Source organism: Astatotilapia calliptera, chromosome 20 (assembly GCF_900246225.1).
Source record: "Astatotilapia calliptera chromosome 20, fAstCal1.2, whole genome shotgun sequence".
In the NCBI taxonomy this organism is placed as follows: domain Eukaryota; kingdom Metazoa; phylum Chordata; class Actinopteri; order Cichliformes; family Cichlidae; genus Astatotilapia; species Astatotilapia calliptera.
Genome location: NC_039321.1, coordinates 13,866,929 through 13,881,075, shown reverse-complemented (window position 1 = coordinate 13,881,075; position 14,147 = coordinate 13,866,929). Strand labels below are relative to the sequence as shown.

Here is a 14,147-nt window from a genome sequence, read left to right as displayed (position 1 = left end):
TATATATATATATATATATATATATATATATATATATATATATTAGGGGTGCAACGATACACAAAATTCACGGTTCGGTTCGGTTCGGTTCGATACTTTGGTGTCACAGTTCGATATTTTTTCGATACAAAAAAATGTTCATGCCTTTTTAATTTGTCATTTATTAAAATTATAAATATATATTTTAACTCAAAAGTACAGTTTTTAAATTTAACCCTAACCCTTGTGCGTGTTTTTTATTTTGACAGCAAATGCACACCTGCGGACCACTTATGTGCAGCCCTGGTTATTTAGCTCATCATATTGCAGCCACAGAAATTATTTTGTCCATGAAACCATAAAGCTGCACTTTCTTTTTGCCTTATAGTCTGATTTGTCATAACTTCTCCGTTTTGTGGTAAGCTTTTCTTTGGCTGTCACTTCTTCACCCTGACCTGTCTTATTTGGCTCAGCAGAACTAAAATATATATCCTGCTGCTTTTACACACGCACTCACATAAGCTCAGCGATTCTCTGCGCGATCAACCTCTCACATGTTTAAGCTTGCTGCGGGAGATTTCACTTGTCATGTTTGCATAGTAAGCTAACGATTAATAAGACGATGTCAGAGGAATTGGTGCACAAATTATCATCACTCACAGATCAGTGCTGTCGCTCTCTATACACAGTTCGCACGATTGCAAAGTGAAAGCAAAAAAACAAGCGCAAATTCAAACGCGATTTCAATATGTCACATATTGACATTGGCTCACCGATGCCAATGACATAATTACCCAGCTACATTTCTGAAAGAATGCAAAATCTCCGTTAACGAGCTACCGCCGATCGCCCCGTGCATGGGGCTAGACGTCCAACACGTTAACGAGCTAACTGCGCTAACACACTAGTTCCCACCCATGTAATTGAGCATTGCATGGCACATCCAACATACTGTTTTACTTTAGTCCATGACTCGCTTACTTTCAGGGTCATATGTCACATGAAAACCAAAATAATTCCAAACGCCAGATCTGAATGAGGGTGGGGGAGGTCCATGTTGCAAGGGGAGCTTAACTTCTGTCTCGCTAGCTTGCCCTGCGCTCTTCCTTCTGACTATGCTGTCTGTGTTGAGCGCTCAGTGGATCTGCGCTCGACAGTGCAGCCTAGGCGGAGTAGTCGAACGCAGATTCACTGAGCGCTCAACACAGACAGCATCGTCAGAAGGAAAGTTGATAAAATAAATTACAAATGTTGTATTGTTCGATACATATGCGTACCGAACCGAAAGCACTGTATCGAATGGTTCAATATCGATACGAATATCGTTGCACCCCTAGTATATATATATATATATATATATATATATAGGACTAAACGCACGCATGAGGTAATCAGGGAAAGTGGAGACACAGGAGGGCACAGCTCTGACTACAATGAAACAATGACAACACAGGGGAGAGTAAGACTAAATACAATGAGCAAAGAAACACAAGGACTTTTATTAGAGTGAATTGTTAAATGTTGTCATTTCTATGCTTGCCAGCTCTGATGAAAGAAATTCCACTGTCCTTCCCCCCAGATTCTTGAGGTTCTGGTGGGGGGCTGTAATGTTTTATTGCAGATACATCCTATCTGGAAGATCTGCTTCTTTTGATGTAAGCTTCCTGCGTTTACGACCCTTTGGTCAGCAGGAGGTCTGACACACACACACACACACACACACACACACACACACACACACACACACACACACACACACATTCTTACAGAAGTTCACACATATACATACAATGCTTTGTCTTAGAACTAAGGGGGCGTGGCTTTGTTCTGACGTGTTTTGTGTGAACTGTCTCTCAATAAAAGGTAGCAGGAGGAGGTCAGATCTGAGGGTCATTTTCGTGGTGGACACAGACGAGGCCTCCCTTGCGCAAATAATCGATCGACTGTCTTGTTTTCTTCTAGAATTAGCGGGGCTTGTGGAAACACAGACCCAACAACTTTCAACATAAAACAGGTAGCATGACGGAACACAGACGTGACCCGAACTTGACAACATAAACCACGCAGGCATAACATAAGAGGTAAGACACACACAACAACAAGGGGAACTTCAACACAAGGGAAGATGACATAAGGAGTCTAAATGAATAAAGAGCTGAAACTAGGCAACCTTGGAACAGGTAGCATGACGGAACACAGACTCAAAAAAGACTCAATGAGCCAAAACATAAACAATGAATATCAAAATACAATGAAACACAAAAAACTGGGTCAAACAACCCAGGACCATTACAGTTCCTTTGTTTAATACCAGATGGATATTAAATATTGGGATATTACCTTAAGTGAAGCACGTGAATAAGGAGGGATTCCATTGTTATATTTCCCTGAGATGATCCCACAAGCCAGTGGACACCATGTCATAGCTCCAATGCCTGCATGTCCAAAAGGAATACATACAGAATATTTTAAAAAATTATTTCTTTAATTTCCAGATTATGAATCGGTGTTCAGAAGGCCACTTAACATATGGTTACATTGTAACCTTGGTTCTCTGAGTGAGATAATATCTCTCCACTCCATTACATATTCCATATGTATGGGGTATGACCCAGAGAACAAAGGTTACAATGTAACCTTACATTCTCTATCATATCGAGACTCTCCAGTTTGCTATATATTCCATATGTACGGGGTAACTCTGTAAGACACCCCACGAGAAGACAGTGCAACCAAATCCCAGAATGTATTTACAAACTATTTACAAATGTACATATACATATGCCACCCCGGTCAGGGCTTCGCCAGACGCAAGACTGGCCTGAACTGGTCCCAAAAGACGTAAGGACTGCAACTGAGCGGCCACTCTAGGTCAGCCCACAAGATGCTAGGCTGACCGGGGAACGATGGCTACCACCAATGGGCACCCAGCATCTGCTCTCAAGAGATGAGCAGGCTGCCACGTTCAAGTGGAAAATTTGCGTAAAGGTGGTGGCCGAGGACAAAGTCATCAATGTACAAATGGCCAAGAGGGCAGCGCCCCTCCATATGGCCCAAGAAGTCCACCCTGCAGGTCAAGTGGGCCTGAACACCTGAGGGAAGAGGAGCTCCTACTGAAGCATAAGCCTGCAGGATTAACTGGGACTTAGACCACTAGTCCATTGTCCAAAGTGACGGGGTACGTGCAACATACAGAACCAGAGCTCGGATAGGTCACAGAGCCTGCAGACGCAGAGCTGCCTCTCATTCCAACCCTTCAGTGGGAGCTGAGTGCTGCTCAACCGTCTGAGAAAAGTAAAAGTCCGAGAGGACTTGTGGCAAGAAGGCAAGAATGCAGGGTTGGGTCCGAGGACCACCCCCTTCCCATCAAGCAGTCACTGTGGCCGACAGTGCATGGAGCTCACTTATTCTTCTGGTGGAAGTTATGGCCAGAAGGTGGTCTTAAGCGATAGCCACTTCAACTTAGCATCTTCCAGGGGCTCAAATGGAGGGCACTGGAGGGCACTAAGGACCAGTTCCAGGTCCCAAGGGGAAACCGAGCTGTTAGGTCCTGGACACCCCTAGCAAACGCGAAATCAAAGCAGCGTTAGCGCAACGCTGACGCTGCTTTGATTTTGCAGTTGGCTGTTCACCTTGGTCGCTCAGTGCTCAGTTGCTGAGCACTGAGCGACCAAGGTGAACAGCCTTAATCACAGCCACTAACCCATGAAGGATAACAGCAGCTCTGCCTGCCTCTAGCTGGGACTGCAGGATGGTATTGACTGTGGCAATTTGGGTGTCCAGTCCATGGACCACCATGGCATCAACTGTTACACCATGGGGTCCAGCCTGTGGACCACGCACCAGGAAGCAAACACTCCCCAGTGATAGCAGTAGGAAGCCCTCGTGGATGGTGCACAAGTTTCCTGCATGGTGTTCACAACAGGGGCAGGAAGTCGTAAGGAGCGCAGCCTCTCCTCCTCAGGGGCCAGGCCATCAGCCGCAGCCTTGCGGGGAAAGGATGGAAGAGCGACCCTCCGGCCTGGGGCAGGAGGTCCCAGGGCATGCCATCCAGGAGGGGTGGGATTACTTAAAACCAGGGCGGAGGACCGAGTGGAGGAGGAAGAAAGGGGGGAAGGTGTAAAGGAGTGCCTGGGGCCAGGGATGCACAAGGGCACCTCACCCTAGAGGGGTGTCGTCGGACTTCAGGGAGAAGTACAGAGGGCAAGTGTGTCAATTTCCTGGAGGCAAAGAAGTCAACCTCTGCCCTTTACTCCCCTGGGCATGGACTGCCCCTGGACATAATGTCTGCTGCCATGTTCAGGGAACTTGGCACATGAACTGCCCAGAGGGAGAGGAATTGGCAGTGAGCCCACTGCCACAGCTGGGCGGCCAGTTTGCAGAGGGGAGGAGAGCCCAGCTCCTCCTGCTGGTTGATATAGGCTGCGGCAACTGTGCTGTCTGTCTAGACAACCACGCAATCGAGACAGGAAGTGCCGAAGTGCCAGGAACATGGCCAGTACTATGGGCAGACCTTTGTGCCATCAGAAACTGAATTTGAAGTTAATTAATTTGCTTTGAAACTGTATTTTGTCCTTTAAAAATGTAGCTCTTGAATAATTTCAGTTTCATTTATCACCATTCAGTTTCAGTTGGAATTTCAGTTCCAAAATTCTTTTTTTTTGTTACTTGCATCCAGTTCCGCTTCCAGGGTAATTGAGCGCAGATTAATAGAACTACATTTTATCAGTGGAACGAAGCTGTTACTGATGGGAATCTACATTATCTTGAGCTGGAGCTGGATTAAGACTTCAAAAGTCAGCAGATAAACTCTCTGGTTGGTAATAAATGTATCACATGTATAAGAACAAGCGTCATGTTAAAAAATGATAGTTGTACAGTAACTTTTATGCTTATAATTTGGCGTAGTTTGCCCTTGGTTCAGCTTTGACAAACAAATATGATTGACTGTTTCTTATAGAATTCCACAGTTGTCATATTGTACCCTCTCAGAGCCCCCTACAGTAGGGAAATATACAAATGAATGTCCAAAACATTGTATTTTAGGTTTATTAATGTCTTGCACAACATAACGTTAGCTAAAGTGAATAGTTTAATTCATTAGTGCAGCATTACTGGATCACCTCTGTTTGAAGTGATATAATATGGTATACAACTATTATTGAAACAGCAAAGTTTGTAAAAAGAAACTTTAACAAACAAAAAAAACCCCAAGACTTCTCATTCTCTAAACGTTTGGCCACAGCTGTAGATTACACTATCAGTGCTTGTTGACTCTTGTCAATAATTACATTTTACACAACCCACGCACACAGTCACATAGTACCACAGGTCGGGATGGGTACCGATATCCGGTGCCATTATGGCACCCAGTGCATTTTGGTGCTTTATTTCGGTGCTTTTTTTTCCTGAGATGTCATACATTTTCGATTCTAGCCAATCATTTTACCTTTCCAGGGATAGTAGGCAGGCCCAGGTATGTGCGTTCTTTTAGAGCAGAGCTACAGATTAAAAATGCTCAAGGCAAAGTGGTCAAAAGTCTGGCTGTACTTCACAGCAAAAGATGCAAACTCAGCAGCCTAAGGTGATACTGTGCAAAGGAGGTAACACCTCGAATCTGATGAAACACGCATAGCGTATTTTTAAAACCCCAGAAGAGCACCATATTTGATAGCTTGCTGCAAGACCTCACACCAAGCACATATATTGCGGGAGTGGTGCCTGTTATCGAACCTGGAGTTAGCAACATCCCCCAAGAACCCAAATAGGAGAGTCCTAGCCCTAGCCACCGGTTCCAACCAAAGGAGGTATGTTGTATCAACAGAAAAGGCTAACTTGGTTATCATTTTGCAGAAAAAAAGAGACTGCTAAAAATAAAAACATAAGAGGTTTTTGGACAAAGTTTGTGTTCGCATTTCTCTAAGCTCCGGTTCGAGCACCGTTTAAGCACCAGCACCATTTCAAAAGTACCAGTTTGGCACCAGTATCGGATAAAACCTAAACGATACCCATCCCTAACCACAGGTAGTGTGAGTACAAGAAAATAATTATTATAATATGATGTGTTAAATTTGTTTAGATCAGAGGTTCATAAACAAGATGGCGCCGAGTATGACAGCCTCGCCGCGAGCTCCCCCAAGCAACAGCTGTTTTTCTGTGTTTAATTTTACTTTTCCTTTATTTTTTCGCGAGTAGCACGTCTCCTTGTGTACGACTGACAAACCTTACTGGACATAAAAGACGGTCTTTCTTATAACTTTCCGGAGTTCAAGTTTTGCAACACGGACGCTCCGTTTGCAGACCCTCATTCATCTCACCTGAGACGCTTTTGTTCTCTGGCCCTGGAGGCCGCAAACGCCGACGCAGAGGGAGAAGATCTGGCGTTCTGGTTCGACTGAGACGGCGCACTAACAGACCACCGTTATCTAGTTTATTACTGGCTAATGTGCAGTCTCTGGAGAACAAGCTGTGCGAGCTTCGGGCACGGATCTCATTCCAGCAAGAGATGCGGGACTGGTGCGTGATCTGCCTCACAGAAACCTGGCTATCGGACAAGGTACAATACAACTACCGGGGTTCTCCGCGCATCGCGCGGACAGGTCACAGGATCTTACTGGGAAAAGCAGAGGCGGTGGTGTATGTTTCATGATCAACAACAGCTGGTGTGATTATACGAACGTGCACCCGGTCAAATCCTTCTGCTCACCGGACCTGGAGTACCTGATGATTAAGTGCCGGCCATTCTGGCTACCGAGGGAATTTACAGCAGTGATTATTATGGCTGTTTACATTCCCCCACAAGCCGACACTGACCGAGCACTCAGGGAACTGTACAGCGCGATCAGCAGCGAGGAAACCGCACACCCAGAGGCAGCGTTTATCACGACCGGGGACTTTAATAAGGGAAACCTGAAGAAAGTCTCACCGAAACTCCACCAACACATCCACTTCAACACTCGTGGAGACCGGCTACTTGACCACTGCTGCACCTCTTTCCGGGATGCATACAAAGCCCTCCCCCGCGCCCCATTCGGCCAATCAGATCACCGCTCCATCCTGCTCCTGCCCGCCTACAGGCAGAAGCTGAAACAGGAAGCTCCAACCCGGAGGGCGGTGCACTGTTGGACGGACCAATCGGAGTCTGCGCTGCGGGACTGTTTTGATCACGCGGACTGGGAAATGTTTCACGTGGCTGCTAGGGACATTGATGAGTACACAGACTCAGTCTGCGGATTTATCAGGAAATGCGTGGAAGATGTCGTCCCATCCAGAACAGTTAAATCTTTCCCAAATCAAAAACCCTGGATTAACGGAGATGTTCGCGCGGCACGGAGCACCACCTTTGCCTCCGCGAACACATCGGACTACAAACACGCACATTACCAACTCCGGAAGACGATCAAAGCAGCCAAACATGAGTACAGGGACAGGGTGGAGCAACAGTTTGACAACCCTCGGAGTATGTGGCAGGGACTAAACACGATCGCAGACTTTAGAGGGAAACCCAGCACACCGCAGACCACGGCCTCTCTGTGTGAGGATCTAAACGTATTCTACGCTAGATTCGACACAGCGAACACCATGAGACCGGACAGTGTGCGCACCGCGGATGACGTCAGAGCGCACACTGTGTCTGAGGAGGATGTGCGGAAGTGCTTCAGGAAGGTGAACGCACGCAAAGCTACAGGTCCGGACGGGATTCCCGGCCGCGTCCTCAAGTCATGCGCGGCTCAGCTGGCTGGAGTGTTCACACACATCTTCAACCTTTCCCTCTCTCTGTCTGTAGTCCCAGCCTGCTTCAAAATGGCCACCATCGTCCCTGTACCCAAATCCTCCACCATCTCCTCATTGAACGACTGGCGACCTGTAGCCCTGACCCCCATCGTGAGCAAATGCTTCGAGAAGCTGGTCAGGGACTTCATCTGCTCTGCACTACCCGACTCACTGGACCCTCTACAGTTCGCATACCGCCACAACAGGTCCACTGATGATGCCATAGCCCTGACACTACATACTGCCCTGTCACACCTGGAGAAGAGAGACACGTATGTGAGAATGCTGTTTGTAGATTACAGCTCAGCATTCAATACCATCGTTCCCTCGAAGCTGGACAGGAAACTACAGGATCTAGGACTGAGCAGCTCCCTCTGCAGCTGGATCCTTAGCTTCCTGTCTGACAGACGCCAAATGGTCAGACTGGGCAGCATCACCTCATCCCCCATCACACTGAACACTGGTGCTCCACAGGGGTGTGTACTGAGCCCTCTCCTGTACTCACTCTACACCTACGACTGCACAGCCACTAACAACTCCAACATCATTGTGAAGTTTGCGGACGACACTACAGTGGTGGGTCTTATCACCAACAGTGATGAGACGGCTTACAGGGAGGAGGTCAGCGCCCTGACCCACTGGTGTCAAGACAACCATCTCACCCTCAACGTCGCAAAGAGAAAGGAGTTGATAGTGGACTTCTGGAGGTGCAGAGAAGTACACACCCCCATCACCATCAACGGCGCTGCTGTGGAGAGAGTGAGCAGCTTCCGGTTCCTTGGTGTACATCTGGCTGAGGATCTTACGTGGTCAGTACACACAAACAAAACAGTGAAGAAGGCGCAGCAGCGCCTCTTCTTTCTCAGGAGACTGAAAAGATTCGGCATGAGCCCCCGCATCCTCAGGACCTTCTATCACTGTGCCATTGAGAGCATCCTCACTGGATGCATCACCACCTGGTATGGCAACAGCACCGCCTACAACTGCAAAGCTCTCCAGCGAGTAGTGCGGTGCTCTGAACGGATAATTGGAGGTGAGCTTCCCTCCCTCCAAGACATCTACAGGAAGCGGTGCCTGAGGAAAGCGGGGAGGATCATTAAGGACTCCAGTCACCCCAGCCATAAACTGTTCAGACTACTTCCATCAGGAAGGAGGTTCTGCAGCATCCGGTCCCGAACCAGCAGACTGAGAGACAGCTTCTTCCACCAGGCCATCAGACTGCTGAACACGTCATAGACACCTCACCTTCACTACTGGAACTTCAACATTATGCACTCCATACTGTACAGTAATGCCACTGTTTTGCACATGTCTCAACTCTGTATATTTTTATATATTTTATATATTGTTTACTCTATTTAATTTGTAAAATATGTGTACACACACACACACACACACACACACACACACACACACACACGTACGTAGAAAGGAATTTATGGACACTGGCACTGCCATAAAAGGAGACAGGAAGCTACAGTTGGGGGTTGTTGATGCTGATGCTTGTACCTTTAATAAAACTCATAATTGTTATAACTTAGAAGTAGGTTTGCAGGAGACTCTCCACCTTATCTGTAAATGTAAGACAAGAGGCCAATGGCCCAGTGGATGCAGAGTGGAGGTCTCAGTGTTTGTAATATGTTAACTCTGTTTTCTATGTTGTATAGAGGAATTTGGTGTAGCTTGGGTGAGATTACTTTTATGACCCCCAGGAAGTCACGTACGCAGAGACACACACACAGTGCTTAAACTGTTACACTCACACACCCACACACACAGGCACTCACGTGCTCGTGCATACACACAGACACAGAGTTTGCAGCACACCATGGGGGTTTTATGATGGGGTCACTTCTACAAAACTGTGTTTCACAGACAGAGGAGTAGAAGATTTGCAGAGGGACATAGGCCTTGCACATCTTCCCTTCTAGAAGATGCATGCTTAAATGAAGATGAATGAAGATGAATAAAGGTTTTTGTGAAAATGATTAATGAGTTCCGGTGCCGTCTCTGGATGCCCAAGGAATAAAAGAACCTGGGTGTAACTGATTTCACAACAGTAGGCAGTGTTGGGGAGTTGGGGAGAAATGGAATACATATACCGTGTTATGTATTTAAAATACAAAATATGAGTAACTGTATTCCATTACAGTTACCGTTTAAAAGGTAGTATTCAGAATACAGTTACTGTAGGAGCCATTCTTGTGTTAATACCTTACGTGGTCGCTAGATGTCACCTTTTTCTGTTTTGATCATGTAAAGGTATTTAAGATAGATGCACGTAATCGGCGTCATGTATGTCATTAATTGTAAGAAGGCAAACAGTTTGTGACCGTTGCGCTGTTATGTTAATTTGATACGGAATAAAGACCAAAAAGGACAAGATACATACTACTGGATTTATTGGACTGTTTACTTAATTCATGCATATCAGTGACATCGTGTCACCCCCGTTAACGACCACCTCAGTGGCTTCAAGTGTAGGCTTAGCCTCTACATTAGAGTCACAAACTTGCTTTTCTTTGGGGAAAAGTTTGTGCCAACTTTTTGGGGACTCGGCGCAAACAGGACAATTAAAGTCTGAGTGATCGATCGCCACGGAGAGCTGAATGGTGTTTGGAAAAAGTTACCGTGGAGGGTTCACGAGGAGCGGACAGCTGGACTATTGGTCTGTCAGCTGACGACGTGGAATGCTTGGCGACTGTTCCGTGGATGTTGGAGAGGACTCAGAATTCTTCATCGGAATCAGTACGGCACCCAACGCAAGGTATGAGTAGCGCTACTAATAAATGGCCATTTATAAAAGTGTGCACACTTATTTAAGAAGACGTAATTCCAATGCATTGGTGGTCAAACATAATGAATCTGATTTATAAACAAACTTTCGCAACCCTCAATACTTGATAAATATTTGAGTTTTGGAACATTTGAACTATGGACACAAATAAAGCTGCTGACAGGCTCCCGGAGCCTGCTGCAGAATCAGCTGTGCAAAGTAGGAACGCCAGCAAGGCTGGGACACATCCAGAAAAGGAAAAACGAGTGGTGAAATTGACTGCTAAGGCACTTGCAGAGAGACTAGACAGACTGCAACGTGATAGAAAAGCTAAATTAAATAAAGCTAATAATTTAAAAGAGAGTATAAGGGTCTCAATGGAAAAAAATGAAACTTCTATGGTTCAAGCATCATTCAATGATTTTGTTGGTTTGTGTAATGAAGCAAAAACAGTTCATGGTTCATTGATGTGTTTGTTACCAGATGATGAAAAAGAAAAGCATGAAACATGGTTTAAAGCAAAAACAATGCATTATGATGAGTTCACTTATGAAGTGAAAGAATGGTTATCAGGTTGCGAACATTTACATTTAAAGGGTGATATGTCATCTAGTGGTAAAGTGAGCACAACTTCTTCTGCCAAAATCAAAGCAAAAGCAGAAAAGGCAGCATTACTCGCTCGTATGGCAGTCCTAAAAGAGAAGCATGCTTTGGAGGAGCAAGAGCTTAAGCTAAGGAGGAAACGTGAACAGCTTGAGCTTGAAGCGTTGCTTTCTGCCTCTTCTGCAAAGTTAGCTGTTTTCCAAGCTGCTGAAGTTCAAAGTATATCTAACATACTTTGAACTTGTATTGAATTCATAATATGAATTCAATGCTATGAATTCATATTATGAAAGGGAAATCAGGAAAACAGCTGCTTCAGCCGCAGTCAAGCCTACTACACCAGTCAATGAAGATAAACCTGCAATGCAAATAGTACAGACTGAAAGCAACATATCTGCAATGATCCCGTCAGGAACGGAAATTGAAAGTGAGCCACAAGCTCAAACGGTCATCAAAACGCAATTTCAGAATGTGGATCCTCCATCGCCCAGGTCAATTCCTACAGCGGGAGAAAGACGGTCGGAGGACATTTGTACCATTTTACAAAGACAAAATGAAATAACTGCAACCCTTGTTCACCATCAGCGTTCATCGTCATTACCATCCAGGAAAATACCTGTATTCGATGTGATCCTCTTCAGTACATCTCTTTCATTAATGCGTTTGAACAAGGAGTGGAAGAAAAGGCCAATAAGAAGGACTGCTTGTATTATTTGGAGCAGTTTACAACAGGACAGCCGAGAGAGCTGGTACGCAGTTGTCAACATATGGCTGCAGGACAAGGCTATATACAAGCAAAGCAACTGCTCAAAGAACACTTCGGAAATGAATATAAAATTGCAACTGCTTACATTGACAAGGCATTATCTTGGCCTGCAATTAAAAATGAAGATGTGAAATCATTGCAAGCATATTCTCTTTTCTTACGTGGGAGTTGTAATGTCATGAAAACCTATGACCCTAACCCTATGCCAGTGAACATGAAAATCATTTTGTGCAAGTTGCCATATAAAATGAGAGAGAAATGGGGAGCCGTTGCATATGATATGGTAAATGGCCTGTATTTTTAACGCGCTTTACTTGACCCTAAGGACCCCAAAGCGCTTTACATATCCAGTCATCCACCCATTCACACACTGGTGATGGCAAGCTACAGTACATTGTAGCCACAGCCACCCTGGGGGCACACTGACAGAGGCGAGGCTGCCGGACACTGGCGCCACCGGGCCCTCTGACCACCACCAGTAGGCAACGGGTGAAGTGTCTTGCCCAAGGACACAACGGCCGAGACTGTCCAAGCTGGGGCTCGAACCGGCAACCTTCCGATTACAAGGAGAACTCCCAACTCTTGAGCCACGCTCGCCCACAATATATATATTGGAAACCTCTAAACATAGAGCTCGGTTTCAAGATTTGGTTGCATTTATTGAAAAGCAGGTGAAAATTCTTTCGGATCCTTTATTTGGGGACATTCAGAATGTAACGTCAACAATCCCTGTCTCAAAGGTTGACAACAGACTGAAGTTGCAACCAAGCAAACAAATTAAAGGGAACAGCTTTGCTGCTACAGTCACACCCATGAACATGAATAAAACCTACAGCACAGAAAGGCTGATTACTACAACAAGCCATGACTTTACAGTAAAGCCATCTTGTGTCTGCTGTACTCAACGACACACACTGGAGAAGTGTCAACAGTTTCAGCGGAAGAAGCACAGAGACAAAATGCTTTTTCTAAAGGAGAAAGGGCTGTGTTTTGGTTGCTTAGGTGCTGGGCACATAAGCAAGGACTGTGCTAAGCGTTTGATATGTAGAATGTGTGGTAAAGGTCATCCCACTGTCCTCCATATTGATAACAATGGTGTAAGCCCTGAATGCTATGGAGAGCCCTCCTCTTCAAAGAATGTAACTCCTATGAAAACTTGTGGTCATACAGGGGCCGGAAGAGAAAGCGGTTTGCTTTCCATTCTGCCAGTTCAAATAAAGTCTGTTAAAGGTAGTCATGTCATACAGACATATGCTTTTTTAGATCCTGGCAGTTCAGCTAGCTTCTGTTCAGAGCACCTCATGCAAAAGCTAAATCTTGTGGGCAAAAGAACTCACTTCCTGTTACAAACGATGGGTCAAGAAAAGGTCGTCTCTGCCCACTCACTTACTGGTCTTGAAGTTTCTGGTTTAGGCAGCAATGCCTTCTATGAACTTCCAGAAATCCCAACACAGGAAAGGATGTCTGTCACCAAGGATTACTTTGTAAAGGAAGAAGATCTGATCAGATGGCCACATCTGTCAAAGGTTCAAATTCCCCACATAATGGCTAATGTGGACTTGTTGATTGGATGCAACGCTCCCAAGTTATTGGAACCATGGGAGGTCATTCATAGCCAGGGAAATGGCCCATATGCTATAAGAACAGCATTGGGTTGGGTCATAAATGGGCCCATGGAAGATGGTAAAAGCAACTTGGACAGCGAGCACCCACCAACAGTTGTACATAGGATATCTGTTTGTAAGCTGGAGGAAATGTTGAAAAGTCAATATAACTATGACTTTAATGAAAGGGTTACAGAGGAAAAGGGTTTGTCAAGGGAGGACCTTAAGTTCATGAAGATCATGGAAAAATCTGCAACAATGGAAAATGGACACTACTGTTTAAAGTTACCTTTTAAAAAGGATAACATAAAGATGCCAAAACAATTTCTCCATAGTTAAACAAAAATTGCAAAGTCTACAACGAAAACTTCTCAACAATGAACAGTTGCATAAAGAATATAAAAATTTTATGGACGAGATGATAAGTAATGGATATGCAGAGCAAATACCTTCACAGCAGCTGTCTTGCGAAAATGGAAAGAAGTGGTACATTCCTCATCATGCAGTTTACCATCCCAGAAAACGATCTATAAGAATTGTATTTGACTGTGGGGCAAGTGGGTCAATAACAATCACACCCTGTTGCAAAGTATCTTAGAGGATCAAAGGGCTAAAGACTTGAAAGAATTAAATCTTGACAGAGACA

General features: G+C 45.2%; 1 protein-coding gene across 2 annotated transcripts in view; it reads right to left on the bottom strand.

The window, feature by feature from the left end:
• Positions 1-14,147, bottom strand: part of LOC113013133 (voltage-gated potassium channel subunit beta-2-like) — a 250,829-nt gene that overhangs the window by 44,061 nt on the left and 192,621 nt on the right. For both annotated transcript variants that reach the window (XM_026153785.1, XM_026153786.1), the window contains one exon: positions 2,320-2,414. In XM_026153785.1, the coding sequence (XP_026009570.1) occupies positions 2,320-2,414 (95 nt within the window). The remainder of the gene's footprint in view (positions 1-2,319; positions 2,415-14,147) is intronic.